This window comes from Mugil cephalus, chromosome 8 (assembly GCF_022458985.1).
Source record: "Mugil cephalus isolate CIBA_MC_2020 chromosome 8, CIBA_Mcephalus_1.1, whole genome shotgun sequence".
NCBI classification, from domain to species: domain Eukaryota; kingdom Metazoa; phylum Chordata; class Actinopteri; order Mugiliformes; family Mugilidae; genus Mugil; species Mugil cephalus.
In genome coordinates, this window is record NC_061777.1 from 12009028 (window position 1) to 12023717 (window position 14690).

General features: G+C 43.4%; 1 protein-coding gene across 3 annotated transcripts; it reads left to right on the top strand.

Moving 5' to 3' along the window:
- The first annotated feature begins 2883 nt into the window (after nt 1-2883).
- On the top strand, nt 2884-13656 carry slc1a3a (solute carrier family 1 member 3a). 3 transcript variants are annotated; one of them, XM_047592330.1, is made up of 10 exons: nt 2884-3051; nt 3506-3831; nt 4501-4638; nt 9961-10165; nt 10367-10409; nt 10524-10792; nt 10869-11102; nt 11319-11513; nt 11883-12017; nt 12519-13656. In XM_047592330.1, exons 2-10 carry the CDS (start codon nt 3654-3656, stop codon nt 12724-12726), a joined length of 1605 nt encoding a protein of 534 aa, XP_047448286.1. In that variant the 5' UTR covers nt 2884-3051; nt 3506-3653; the 3' UTR covers nt 12727-13656. The 3 variants fall into 3 exon arrangements, with proteins under 3 accessions (XP_047448286.1, XP_047448284.1, XP_047448285.1); XM_047592328.1 differs by having other exon boundaries at nt 10367-10792; XM_047592329.1 differs by lacking the exon at nt 2884-3051 and adding an exon at nt 3265-3419 and having other exon boundaries at nt 10367-10792.
- Nucleotides 13657-14690: the final 1034 nt, after the last annotated feature.

Below are 14690 nucleotides of genomic sequence, written 5' to 3' on the forward strand. Positions count from 1 at the left end.
TAACCAAACTGCAAGCAAAAACAAACTGCTATAAGATATATTCAGCACTTGTTTCTCCAGTGACCTCACCCGCTAAGAACACCCCACTTCCCCAGTAAGTGCACAGAAAAAGCAATATATTTAATATTCTAATTTCAAAACATTACTGGAAATCTACTGACTTCCTTCTCCATAATAACGTCACCACCTCAGCTGAAATGCAGCTCAACATTATGACAACACGTTTAAAAAAAGGCTTGTTGGGCCACCACAGCGTCTTAGCAGTATTAATATAGGAGAATTAACCGTGCTGACACAAGACAGTCACTCTCCTAAGTCTGTGAGTCAGTGTGAAGTATGTGCAGAGAAACTGTTCAGTGTTTCTGAGGCTCAGGGGGGATGACAGGTCACAAGATCATAACACATTACAGATTCCTTCGCTGCAATACAGATGATTTGAGTGCACTATGTTTGTTCCAAGTTCATAATTGGTGACCAGCCATCACCATGGAATGATGATTTCACTGACAACTCTTGAGCTCTCCTTTGCTGTTGTGTTAGATTGTGATGAATGGCAGCGGTTTGGCAGCTGCGTGTATTTCCTCTCTAATTGCAAACATCTTGGTGTGGGTTGTGTGCACACATGCTCGCGTATGGCAGTTTAAACGCTAGACTGTCGTTAACATCAATATGATTACCATTAGCATCGTCAAACCGTTTGCAAATCGGTCACATTTACACAGATGCTACTGGTATTTGATCATAGCGGAGACAGAAAAGGTCACAAGTAAATAAGACTAATGTTGGCAATGAAAGAAACACATTTTTTCCATCAACCTCTTGAAGACATTTCAGTACTCGTCCTAGTACTCGTCCCCACCAATCATTCAAGAAATAAAAATTTTGCATTGTTTTTTTGTTTGTTTGTATTTTTGGATATATCAGGACTGAGGTACCCGATGGTCTTCACAGATCGATTAAGTGTAATTTCACAAATTCTTGAGCCACCAGAGGAAAGCTCCTGTAGACCTCAGAGACACTGCGTCTGTGTGATTTCATCATAGCAGTTAAAAACACTTTCAGCCCTTGATAGAAAACTTTCGAATGCTTCCACGCGGGACCTTCTCACATAAAAAGTATGAAACTATAAAATGTATCTCTACACAAACAGAAGAAAAGGTTCATGACAAAGTCTGTGGTTCTCTCTGTCATTAAATAAAACACAACTTGTGGAAGTAAATAACACTGACCATCTTGCGACAATTCAGTGTTCTGCTGGGAAACATGTGGACCTGTCATTCATTCATATGGATGTTACGTATACATGTGCCACCCACGTAGACCAGACCAGGCACCCCCACCCCAATAGCAATGACACTCCTTGATGGCAGCAGTCTTCTCCAGCAGGAAGCAGCCTGACACAGACACACACACAAAAACAGTTTAGACATGAAACTAAAAAGCAGCACAAGATGTTGTCCTGATCTCTAAATTCACTAGATCCCAAACTGATTAAGTATCTGCGGGATGATCCACAGAGTCCCCTCCCCTCAACTCATAGGACCTGTTTCTAGACGCCACAGGACAAAATCAGAAGGCCCATGTCCATTCTCTGAAGAGTCACAACTGTGGTCATAATGTTGTGCCTGATCGGCATATATTACTGCTGAAATTTGGTCCTTTTGAATTACACAAACCAAACGTTGGAATGATCTGCTGCTCTTATCTCCGTTTGTCAGCCAGTCCAAACTTGGTAGACTTACATAACTGAGCAAGAGGTAAAGTGTTTTTTCATGGCCATTTTGAGTGAACCCAGCTTTAACTTTACGTGGATTATTTGATTTTATCAAGGACGTGTCGCTGATAAGGTGTGCGTATGCGTGGATATGTGCACATGTGTGTGATGACATTTCACAACATCTCTGCCCTCCGTGGATTCCCCTGTTATGAGTCAGAGAGGATGCCTTGAGCTCTGCCTCCTCTTTCCTCTAGTTCCTGTAGTCCTGTTACTTTTTTTTTTTTTTTTTTATCTGAGACACATTCGCCCACACATTCCTGTAAACCCGAATCCTATCGCACATGCCAAACTGTGAATTCTTGAAATCTGGCGCCAAAATGAATTTCTTGGCCATAACTTCTTTACCACTGTGTCTGCTGTGGAAAACCCTCATTATGTTTAAGGTCAAATTCATACCGCAAACTGTCACATCGCCACAGCAGATAAATTGTCCAAAAAGAAAACGTCCAACATGCTTCACTATTTGCGCACATTGTCCCTCTGCTACCCAGAAGCTGAGCACCAGTTGCACCACTGGCACTTCACAAATATTTGTCGTATCTGTTTGGCAGAACGAACTTAAAACTCCACGTATTCTGATGAATAAAAGATGACCAAGTGGACCACGGTGCAAATGTGCAGTGCTCTAAAACGCAAACCAAAGAAACAAGTCTTAACACGTGAATGTGTCTGTTGGAAATGTGGCAACAACAAAAGTATGAATGAGGAATCCACTTCCATAAGTTTCTTTAGAATTTTTATTTCTCTGTTGACTCATTCTCTGCAGGAATCCCCAATCAGGCTGAACTTATCAAGCGTGAAAACCCATTTGAAAGGAACGCTGAGACGGACAGAGGAAAACAAGAAGGTCCTTTCTCTTTTTTCTTATTCGGGAAGCTCATTATTCCTCAAGCTCCCCTCTGTCTGAAAAGCGCCCCCTCCTCTACCTTACTTCACTTTTTTGGTTCCCTCCTCACCACCCCTCGAGCCCACACTGTGTGAGTGACTAACTCTTGTTTTTTTGCGTGTTACGTGGCACCGCCTCCGTTCTCTCACTGGCTCTTTCATTCCCTCATCCCTGTTGCTGCTGCGGCTGCTCCCTCCTTTCCTTTCTTTTCCCCTCCCCTCCTACCGTCTTTCACTCCCTTTTTCTCCTCATTGCTGGTTGTTCACGCTGACCAGCTCAAAGCCAAAGAGCTCCTCTGCCCCTCTCATACTGACCGAGCTTTAAGCCAGAACTTTCCCCTGAAGCACTGAGATATTACCCGAGAGGAAGCTATTGCTCAAATCTAAAGGTACAGAAATGTCTTCTATCTTAGTCTTTAACCCATTTGCCATGTTTTAATGTTAACATGTGTTTGTGTGCGCCTGCCTGTGTGTATTGCTCAATCTGGGAATCAGAACTGGAGCTCAATATGTACACGTGTAGTTAGAGTGAAAGTAAGAGGCAGTTTGCTGTCATTTGCAGCTGCCAGTGCAGCGCATGTGTTCCCCACTCTGGACAGAGCATTGCAGGAGAGACACAACGTTTTGCGTGAGACAGCGTTGGTTTCTAGTAAACAGCACCCTTCTAAGACGTTGCAACATATCTTGAAAACTGATTCCACTTTGCATATGCTGCATATTTGAACATAATAGTCACAAACCAGGATTACATGTGCATGTAAGTCGTTGTCTAACTAAATAGTTTCGTACGCGCAAATGTCTAACGGTCACTCTCACAACATGCCTGTCTCTCTCTCTTTCAAGGCGACCGGTAATCTTTGGACCAAAGGAGAAGTGCAGCGGGGCAGGAAGGGCAGCGGAAACAAGTGAATCCCTGCATCTTTGCGAGGTTCTCGTCACAGTCGGGCGGAGGTGAAGTTTCTGCACATTTACAGCAGGATCTGTTGCAGCCATGACTCAAAGCAACGGGGAGAACCCGCAGAGGAGCGGTCTCCACCAGATACGGGCCGGGATCCAGTCTCGATCGCTTCTGGCCAAGAGGAGAGTGGAGAACATCACGAAGGATGATGTGAAGGGATTCTTTATTAGAAATGCCTTTGTGATCCTCACCGTTATTGCTGTCATTTTCGGTAAGTGAGATCATGTTGTCGGGAGGGATTATATTTTTGTCTTCTAAGTTTTCTCCTCTCCTCTCCTATTCAAACTTGCGGAGATAAAGGCAACACATTTTCTGCAGCACCCACTATAATCGATCAATCTAGGGTGACCAACATCCTTATGGCAGGAGACAAAGAAAAAAAAAGAAAAGAAAAGAAAGAAACTCACCGGATGAGACAACAGAGGAAACTCAGATGAACTCAGCAGACCGGCCTTTAGCTGGCCCTCCGGCTGACCTTTGACCTGTTGCCATTAACCTCTGAATCCTTCTCAGTAGGAAGTGAGCCTGGCCCACCCACCTCCTGCACATCTGCAGGCCTGCTAGAGTTACACCACGCCATGGCAAACAAACTGATTGATTGTTAAACTCAGGATATTCCTCACTTCAGGCTGCCGGGTCAACCACCTGGATTTGCTGGCCGGACCAGCGCTGCAGTGAACACGCAGCTTATTGAGAGAACAGTCAGAGACCAATCTGACGCTGAACAAATAAACATGCAAAGATTTAAACTAGAGAGTTTGAAAATCAGCTGAGGCAGGAGGAGTCTGTGGCGTTCTTGAAGAACCCGCACAAAGGCGACAGCATGTGTCACATGTTGACAAAAAAATAAATAATGAAAATCCTTCTCTGCTCCACACAGGTGTGATTCTGGGATTTTCCCTGCGGCCGTATAAAATGTCCTACCGTGAAATTAAGTTCTTCTCCTTCCCTGGAGAACTGCTGATGAGAATGCTTCAGATGCTGGTGCTGCCCCTGCTGGTTTCCAGCCTCATTACAGGTATGAACACCATGGCCTCTTAGTGCACTTTAGAGACACGTATGTATCTCGTGCCAAAATGTTCGCAGTTATGTTCACTATGTGCTACAGTGCGTATTAGAAATGATTTGCCAGTTCTATTTACAGCTGGGCCACAGTGTTAACAAATATATATATATATGACAATGCTGTATCCAAGGCTTATCACAGCACACCCATGCGACTGTAACATTAAGGGAAATTGAGTGTTTCTCATTACATACCCTGCTACATGTCTGTGTGCCTGTGTTCATGCTCGGCATGGTTCCACTGCAGTCTTTCCATTTCGTCAAACTGCAGCCACAACAATCTATCCACCCTCTACTTCCCCTCTATCTATCTCTACTCTCCTGAAGTCGATGCCCAGCGTAGGATCAGTTTGCACACATGGGAAAAAGTAGCTGCTCCATGCTACGCTTAGTATTAAACATCATGGCCAGTGTTTCCTTTGTCAAAGGGCGACAGCAACAGCCTTGGTTGTTGCTTTGTGACCAACGTGCCCAATAAGTGGCAGCTGCTTGTTTACCCGATGATGTCTGTTGGTTTTTCCGCGCAGTGGCATGGATAGGGTGACCTCATGGGTGAGACAAAGGTGTTATAACCAGTCCTGGTCTCAGTCACATGCTTAACCTACACAGTAATGGTTCCTGACTCAACACGACCAAAACAGACTCCGTTCACTCTGAGTCAGCTCAGACTGGCTTACTTTCGTTTCAGCGCAGTTTGTGCCTTCTGAGTCTTATATGATGTTTAGCGAGTACTTGGGAAAAAAACAAAGACATATGACATAGTGTTTTCCAGTTCATCTTCTAAGTCAGACACACATGGGGCGTTTTCGTCCAGATGGCAACGGCTACCAGTCGCTTATTATGAAAGTAAAAGTCTGCGATAGATTTATGAGACATGTGAGCTTCCACCAGCGCTCGCCAGCAGCATTGACTGGCAAGTCTCGGTAGGAGGACCGCTGTCCAGCTTCTGAAGAGTGATTGACAGGGAAAGAGGCCAGTCTCCTAGAGGTATGACAGAGACACTTTGTCCTATAATAACCTGCTTTGTGTTGCAGCGGGGCGTGACATCAGCATCCTCTGACATCATGTCACATGACAGCAGCTTCAGCATGTGGAAATCAACAAAGAGTGCTGTTTTTGCTACACCGTGCGCCCTGAGCTTTACATTGGACTGGAAATAGTAGACTGTGCAGCAACTCACGCAGTTTGTTACCTTCTTGGGTTCCAGACCTGCGCTATTAGAGCGCACAGCACAGCACTGTTTGGAGTAGGCCTTATTTTTATCAGCCGTATCAGTCATTCTTGGTATTGGCAGCGAGCCTATACCAAGAATGAACCTATTAGTAGCACATGGAAAACAAATTCTGCTTGAATCCATACAATGTTTTCACTCATATGGGACACATTTATATACGTGAATACCTGAAGCTATTTCTGTCTTCCAGTTTTCTGAAATTCTTTCAAATCCATATCCCCAGCGGTAAGAGCCACGAGAGTAATAGATTATTCTCGCTATCTTTATTCCTATCCCCACTGCAACAACTAGATGGAGTCAACCGTCATACGACAGCGTCTTCCTACAGTCCAACCATGACTCCATCGAGCTCAGTAATTTATTGTTTACGTACATGACTTGATCACAGCTGAGTTCTTGTGACTTACTTTCTACAAATATGTGGAATGTCTGCAAAATCACGGTCACGCTCTTAAGACTCAATAGTTCTTCTATGCAAAAAATGGGCTGTCCAACTTATAAAGGAGTTGCCTCTGAATTGATTCAGCCTGAAAGTGCGGTCCAACTCAGGACCACAAAGTTTGGGCAGACTCTCGAGGGACCTGGAAAGATAGTTTTAGTAGAGTGCAGTTGGCACTGCAGGTAAAAAAAAAGAAAGAAAGAAAGAAAGAAAGAAAGGAGGACTGGTGGTGAGATAGACGGGAAAATGCAGGATCAAGGATTATGAGAAAAGGAATTATGTGTGAAAGAGAGAGTGTAGGCGACTGAAGGGTTTGTGATGTTCTCTTTTTTTTTTTGCGTTTCTAACTTCGTATACTGTCTAACATGTGTGTTCACTCGGACAAACTCAGAGGAGAATAGCGAGAGCCGAGAGTTCGCCATGGTAGAGCTTAGAAGGGGCTGGACTGGGACGGTGGGAAGAGCGCAGTAAGATTATGACTACAGAGCAAGTTGGAGGGAAAGCTCAAATGGATCACAGGGGGAGGGGGGGCGAAGAGACAGGAAAGACTGATTAAAAGTCTATGTTGCCTTGGTTTTATCACGTTAAACCCTTCAACTCGAAAAAAAAGATGAAGAGAGATAAAGTCAAACATGGAAAAAAGTACATGCCAGGAAGACTTGAGGAACACTGTGGGGACTTATTTGGTATTTAGTCTATTTGGACAAAATACACAAGGAAGGCCAACAAGACACAGGTGAAATAATTCCCAAGGTCGTAAAGGCGGAAAAACGCAGAGGCAGGAAGTAGAACAAACCGTAGCACACCCAAGTGTTCAAAGTAAAACAGGAAGTAAGCAACACGAGGAATTGCCAAACTGGGTGAAAATGCCCACACGCAGAAATTTGATCACACCGCCGTGGTTCTGTTGGCATAATGACATTTAATAAACCATAACCATTTTTTTTCTTGCATTTTATTTGTAGCACATCTGAGCCAGGATGCAGCGAGGACAATGTGATGTTGTAGAGTCTGTGAAATGATAGGACAAGATCCATAGAACATTTGGACTCATAGAGATGGAGACAAAAATAGATAAAACAACATATATGAGAGGCTGGAGACAGGTGTGATTATCAGGTTAAAATAGAACAATATTGAATCTAATCTATTCAGCTCCAAACTCTAAAATCCCCCGGACTGATGTGTGTAGATATTTTCTGAACAGTAAGCCCTCAAGCGAAGTCTTGCTATAACTGTGGAGTCAATCTTTGCTCAGGATCAATTGATGTTAAATGCCTCCTGGAAAGACCTCTGACTGTTGCTACGTCCTGTGTTTCAACTCACCCACCTACCCCCCCAAAACAAGGCCTACTTTTGTGTTTGATGAACATTCCCCAGATGAGAAAGAAAGTCATTTTCATTGCTCTCCTTCAGTCTTGGTCCTTTCGTGCCTTTGAAATGATGGAATTGGCGAGGCCGCGTCTCTCGTTGCCCGGACAACAGGCTGGAGATCATTGTGTGCGTGTGGGGCTGACTAAGTCAACAAGTTTTCCCAGGGCCGTCAGAAAGGGAATAGGAGGAAAGCAAGAGAAAAGGGGGTTGGAGGGGGCACTGATGGGGTGGGGTGCAGTGAAAGAGGATTGCAGCAATAAGATCAGTGTGTAAGGAAAAAGAGGGGAAGGAGGCAAGATGTGGGGGTGGCAGAGTAGAGAGACCTGAAATAAGAGTGGGTGATGGAGGGCTAGAAGAGAGGGGAGGTGAAGAATTTGGGGGGGGTAGAATGGGGGAGGGGAAGATGAGGATCAAAAGAACTGGACTGAAAAGCCCAAGTCCTGGGCATATTGAGACAAGAGGAACAGGGAGGGCCAAGGCTGGGGGCGGTAGGTACACCCACGCACACACCACTCTTTGTGAGGATGCTCTTTTACACAATGAGCTCCCTAGCCCCTTACCTTCACCTTAACCATTACAAGAAAAACCCCAAACCCCAACCTTTACCCTGACCTCGACCCTAAAACCAAGCAGTAAACCCTGCAACCACCCTTTGAACATGTAAGAAAAGGAAAAAAATCTAACAAAACACACGCACACACAATTTTGCCTACATGGTATCGCAGTTGCACTTTTGAAAAGAACGCATACATCTCCCGTCGCACAAAGCCGGCTTTGCCCTGCACAGCTCTGAATGAAGAAAATGGTCATAATAGGGCCTGACACTCTGAAAATACAGCCCCACTGTCACGCCTATTGAGGCAGCTTGTCCGATTCTAAATCCAGTCGTCTGAATGGTGGTATTTCTTTTCTGTCCGCTGTTATCCCTTCAAATTCTGTTTAACACTGTTAGGACTGTGGAGTTTAATTTCCATGATTCATTCACTGTCCTCTCTGGTAAGCTTTACCCCACCAAAGTTTTCTTTTCCAGCAGTTCTTGACCAGGAACCAGGTTCATCAAACATAATTTTCCTGAACTTGATTTGTGACTCAGAACCATCGGTTACAGCTCACCACATGTTTACCTTCAGGAGTGCCAAATTCGACAAATAATGTGGGAACGTCTGTGTTCGTTTCTAACCGTGGCTCTTCACACGCTTGTCCCGAGTGCTGCTTCAGCACACCGGTTGCATGAAAATGTCATTGTGTTGTTTTCCTCTGGATGGCTTGCCATTGACTGGACATGCCATACAGTTGCATCTTGGCAGTATCATTTTCTCTGAGACAAAAACATCGAGTCAAGGGCAGACTGTTAATCTCTAACTGACATCTCTGCACACTGTGTTCACATCAAACTCAGGTCACACTTGGGGACATGCAGGACTTTGAGTACAGTGAACGTTGCCAACCCTACTCTTTTATCCAACAAAGGCCCAAGAAACACCGCTTGGTGGTAGTTTAATGAGCGTTGATTCCTGCAGCTCCAATTGGTGAAACATTATCTGTGTATGTGCAATATGTACATAGGTTTTTAATGTTAGATCTTCATCTGAATACTACAGTACAGCGGGTGTTGATTTTCCACCACTAAAGGTCAGGGTCAGATTGTGTTTCTTGCCGCCCTTTGTTGTCACAGATAGTTATTCAGATAATACAAATGGGTGTATTCCACCTATAATTACAGCACCTTTTCCCAGGCTAACTGTATACACATTGGAGAGACATCAGTGGCGCATCTAAAGATTATGGGGATATTTTTTACATCTTTAGAAACAACAACAATGAAGGGAAGTCTTTTTGATCCACTTTATTCTGCCTTTACTGCACTCTACGACTATACTATTTCAATTAAACTCTTTGTAATATTTTGTATTGTATTTAACCAACATTTCTGCTGCTTGTCACCAACAGCCAATCATATATTAAAGCAGATGTATATAAGTGAATGAAAAATGGCTTCAGCAGCGACTCAAAATGTGGCTAATTCATACGATGTCCACTGGAGTTGTTTAGATTCACTATATGCTTATAGCAGCATTGCTGCACTGCTGCTCCCTCTGCAGGATTTCTTCCAGAATAATAGTCAGTGCATGCCTGACACTATGAGTAAGAGCTCAGGTTATCAGTGGATAAATATTCAACTTGACATATATATATATATGTGATGTATATGATTTTGTCCTTTTCAGGTATGGCCGCTTTGGACAGCCGTGCTTCGGGGAAAATGGGAATGAGGGCAGTGGTGTACTACACCACCACAACCATCATCGCTGTGTTCATCGGTATTGTCATGGTGCTTATTATTCACCCCGGGAAAGGATCAAAGGAGGAGTTCACCAAGCAGCAGAAGATCGAGCAGATCAGTGCTGCTGACGCCTTTCTGGATCTTATCAGGTACCTGCAGTACAAATCTTTATTGACACAAACATTGAAAAAAAAAGAACTTTCCTGTAAACTGAAAATGAATGCCCCCTCTGAGGGAGAAGTTAAGTGCTGTAACCTCTGAATGGTGCAAAACACAAACAACTTCCACACAATGGACCTCATATTATATGCGGTGAATGCAGTGAGTAACTACTTTGTTGTGCTTTTCAGAAACATGTTTCCTCCCAACATTGTGGAAGCTTGCACTAAACAGGTATATTTTATATATATTTATATATATTTATTATCCCTTAGGCTAAATCTCAAATATTCTAATGAAATGAAACTTTTTCCAAAATGTCGTCCGTTTTGCTTCTTCACCACCCAGTTCAAGACTCAGTATGTCAAGAGAGTAATTCACGTGACAATGACGGTGAACGACACAATATTTGCACCCAACGGCAGCCAGGAGATAACCCGGGAGGAGATGATCCCAGAGCTAGGGACCGTGAACGGAATCAATGCTCTCGGCCTGGTGGTGTTCGCTATTTGCTTCGGTCTGATCATCGGGGGCATGAGGGAAGAGGGACAGCCTCTGAAGGACTTCTTTGACTGCCTCAACGAAGCCATCATGAGGCTGGTTGCCATAATAATGTGGTACGTACCGGAAGGAATAAGGGATGGTTGGTGTTAGCAAAGAATGAAACCCACCCACTATATCACTGGTCCTCAGGTATGCTCCTGTCGGCATCTTGTTCCTGATTGCTGGTAAGATCGTGGAGATGGATGACATTTCGTCCATGGGAGGCCAGCTGGGAATGTATACCGTGACCGTCATCTGTGGCCTGCTCATCCACGCCATCATCGTCCTTCCGACGCTCTATTTCGTCATCACCAGGAAGAACCCCTTTGTCTTCATTGGGGGACTGTTGCAGGCACTCATCACTGCCCTGGGAACATCCTCCAGGTATGTGGTTGGGGTAATGTGTTAAGTCGAGAATCAAAGGTTATGCTTTTATCCCTCCCTTCACATGGTCATAGGATATTCAGTTTGCAGGTGAACACATTTTCATTTTTCCTTACATGGAATAAAAGTTTTCTAAGATTCTTGGTTTGCATTGATAGGTATCGGGCACTGACACGTTTTTACTCCTCTCCCCTCTCTCTTTGCATCCTCTCCCAGTTCTGCCACATTACCTATCACTTTTAAATGCCTGGAGGAAAACAACAAGGTGGACAAGCGCGTGACCCGTTTCGTGCTTCCCGTCGGTGCCACCATCAACATGGATGGCACCGCTCTGTACGAAGCCCTGGCCGCCATCTTTATCGCTCAGGTCAATGATTATGATCTTAACTTTGGACAGATTCTCACCATCAGGTATGCGATACATGCTACACTTGCAGATCACCTTTTGCTCTTTAAAACATGCATACAGTGATATGTATTTATTGTTTGTGCAGCTAAGACTGACGATTTGGTTTACTTTGCTCTCTCAGAGAGTTCAGAATATTTCATTGTTCTGTGCTTGTGAAGCATCTCCAAGCCTCAGAACCACGACTTTCTAGTACTCTTTCACACTCCCCAGTCTGCTCTACTCGGGCTATTCGAGGAAGGATAGTATTGCAGCCAAGAGTAAAATATTCAATGTTATTACCGAGGTGTGATCAAGAGTTCTCTACTACAATATGTCTAAATACTTTATTCTGATCTCTTTCTCCATCTGCCTTTTTTTTTTTTTTCGATCAGTATCACAGCCACAGCAGCCAGTATTGGAGCAGCTGGAATCCCTCAGGCAGGACTGGTCACCATGGTGATAGTGCTAACGTCTGTGGGCCTGCCCACGGATGACATCTCACTCATCATTGCTGTTGATTGGTTCCTGTAAGTATTGACTATGTGGGGCTTTCTCTTGGCACAGTAAAGAAACCTGTTTGCGCCACTTCGCTTTCGACTTGCAGCACTCTGCGGATGGGTTAGTCATGAGTTATGTTATGAGTAGTTATGTTATGCGGTATGAATTTAATTAGATTTAACCCAGCGGATTTTGTTGTTGTGCCATACACTCTTCAGAGGATATGTGGAGCTTCCAGAGACACACCCATCACATTCTTTGTCCTTTAGTCCATCTGTTTTTTATTCACTCAACAGCCAACTCCCTATGCAAAGACCTGTTCCCTCTATTGGTTGACTTTCAAGTCTCGATACTGACTAGAGCAATTAAAATTAAATGTTCACACATTTGCACTAGTGGATGTAATTTGCAATTTAATCATTTACTCTTGTGTCATGTCTTGTCCCGCCCCGTCTTGTTTAGCTTTGGCTTGTGGTGTCTTGTCTAATCCTTCCGCCTCCTGTCCTCACTGGTTCTCTGTCTTTCCTCAGGGACCGATTGCGCACCACCACCAACGTCCTGGGAGACTCCATCGGTGCAGGTATAGTGGAGCACCTGTCTCGCCATGAGTTGCAAAACAAGGAACTTGAGGTGGTCAACTCGGTGGTGGAGGAGGTGGACAAGAAGCCGTACCAGCTCGTCTGCCAGGAGAATGAGTATGAGAACGAGAGGCCGGCGGACAGCGAGACCAAGATGTAGGGGCGAGATTTTTTATTTTTTTCCCCCACACATTCTTTGCAAAGGTCTGTGAACTGCATTGGACCACGTCACAGTCCCTTTGAATTCTCAAAAACTCATCTCACAAGATTCAAATTAAATTCATCATCAGCTAGAAAATATTTCAGCCAAGTGGATTCCACTAATACGTGAGGTTTCCCTCACAAACAGCACACCTGAAGTGGTTCGTGATTGCGTTTGTGCTGTAGCACAATATGTAAATGCCATAGGTTGGCAGCTGTTTACTATTAAGGATGAATGACAGACCCTTGGTGGTCAAAGGCTTGCATGCTTATCTGACTTCTCCTTTATTCGGAGCTGTACAGAACTGTGATTCCTAATCTCACCCACTAGAGGCCAGTGTTGCTGTGTGTCTGAACACCGCAGCAGACCACAGCTCATACTTGCTCAGACTTGTTCTGGATTTAAAGTTGTTGCTTTTGTTTTATGTCACTGGTGTTGTATATGAAAACAATCTGGAGACAGATGAAAAGTGTTAGATATCATGCACACAGACTGAATGACCAGTTTTCCGTGGGGAATAAGGGCTATTACATACTTCTGTACTGACATTTGTGGCTTTATTTTCCATTCTATGAGTTATAGCATCTACTTTAGGGCATGACTCTTACTTGTGTCCCTTGACTGTCCAAAGCAAATGCTACTGTTAGGCAACACAAAGATGTCAAATATCTTGGAAACTTTCCAGTGTTAAAAATAATCACACTTAAACCAAAATGAAAAAACAAAACACCAAAAACATTAAGCACATTTCTGTGCACTTGTGGATCAAATCATACCCCCAAAAGGTGGTAATATGCAAAATACAATGCTGTTTCAGTAAGAAGACAGTAATGAAGTCCAATGGCCATTATGGGCCAGTCTTTAGGCTCACAAACTTGAGCACGGAAGTATGAACTGTTTGGCTGAAACATTCACTTACCACCATGAAAGATGTGTTGATAGAATGACACGAATGCTTTATGAATCTAACATGAATTTCACTTGATTTAACATTGACATACGATGTAAAGTAATAGATTCCCTTTCAATCTTTTATTTTAACTAGGTGTCTGTTTTGTTTTTGAAATAATTCAATATATGTAACGCATATTTACATAGAGGTTACTTTGTATAGACGGTTCATTTGAATATAGTGTGCTTGTATAGAGAATTGTAGATAAAGTTGTTTATTAACTGTAGAATGAGGTGGTTGCTTGTGGGCTGTAAAGATGCTGCAACCTTGTTCTTACCAAGCCTCATGACCAGACTAACGATCCCAGTAGTCCCTCTTAAAAATGCAAAATCTGACAAATTTAAAGGACCAAATGTTTATTCTTTACACATTTGAGGAAATGGAATAGTTCCTTTGTTTACAGTTGCTGGTGTCACTCTTGATATGATTGTCTCTCCCATGAGTTCACACATGCACGCACACACCCATGCATACACACACACACACACACACACACACACACACACACACACATGAAAAGCATTTGTAGTATATCTTGCATGAATTTTTTTAAATAAATAAAAAAAAAATGAAATCATCGTTTGTGTGTTCATTGGTGATCATCATATCTGTGATCATTAACTATGGGTTAAAGATATACAGGATATACAGTCTATGTGTCAAGTAGATTACATCTTTTAAATACAGGTTTAACTACTACTGTGAACTTGCATGTTTGCAGACATTAGGAAGCCTTCTGGGAATTCTTCATACCTGAGATACACCCAGAAGGACTAACTGATACTAACCAACCCTGACTGGTTAGTCTCTCTTTGTTCTTTCCTGTGTTTTTTTTTAGCAGCTACCATGTCTTAAAAATGTGATGTCAAAAAATGTCATTATCTTCAAATCACCTGAAATCATCTCCCAGCAAATGGTCTCTAAATTTGGCAAAATGCAAAGATCATTTGCATGTTGACATTTTTATCGA

Coding starts and splice junctions, on each gene's coding strand:
- slc1a3a (XM_047592328.1), top strand. CDS start 3,654: ATGACTCAAAGCAACGGGGAGAACCCGCAGAGGAGCGGTCTCCACCAG. Junction 4,639..9,960: donor GGTTTCCAGCCTCATTACAG/GTATGAACACCA, acceptor TGTCCTTTTCAG/GTATGGCCGCTTTGGACAGC. Junction 10,793..10,868: donor CTGGTTGCCATAATAATGTG/GTACGTACCGGA, acceptor ACTGGTCCTCAG/GTATGCTCCTGTCGGCATCT.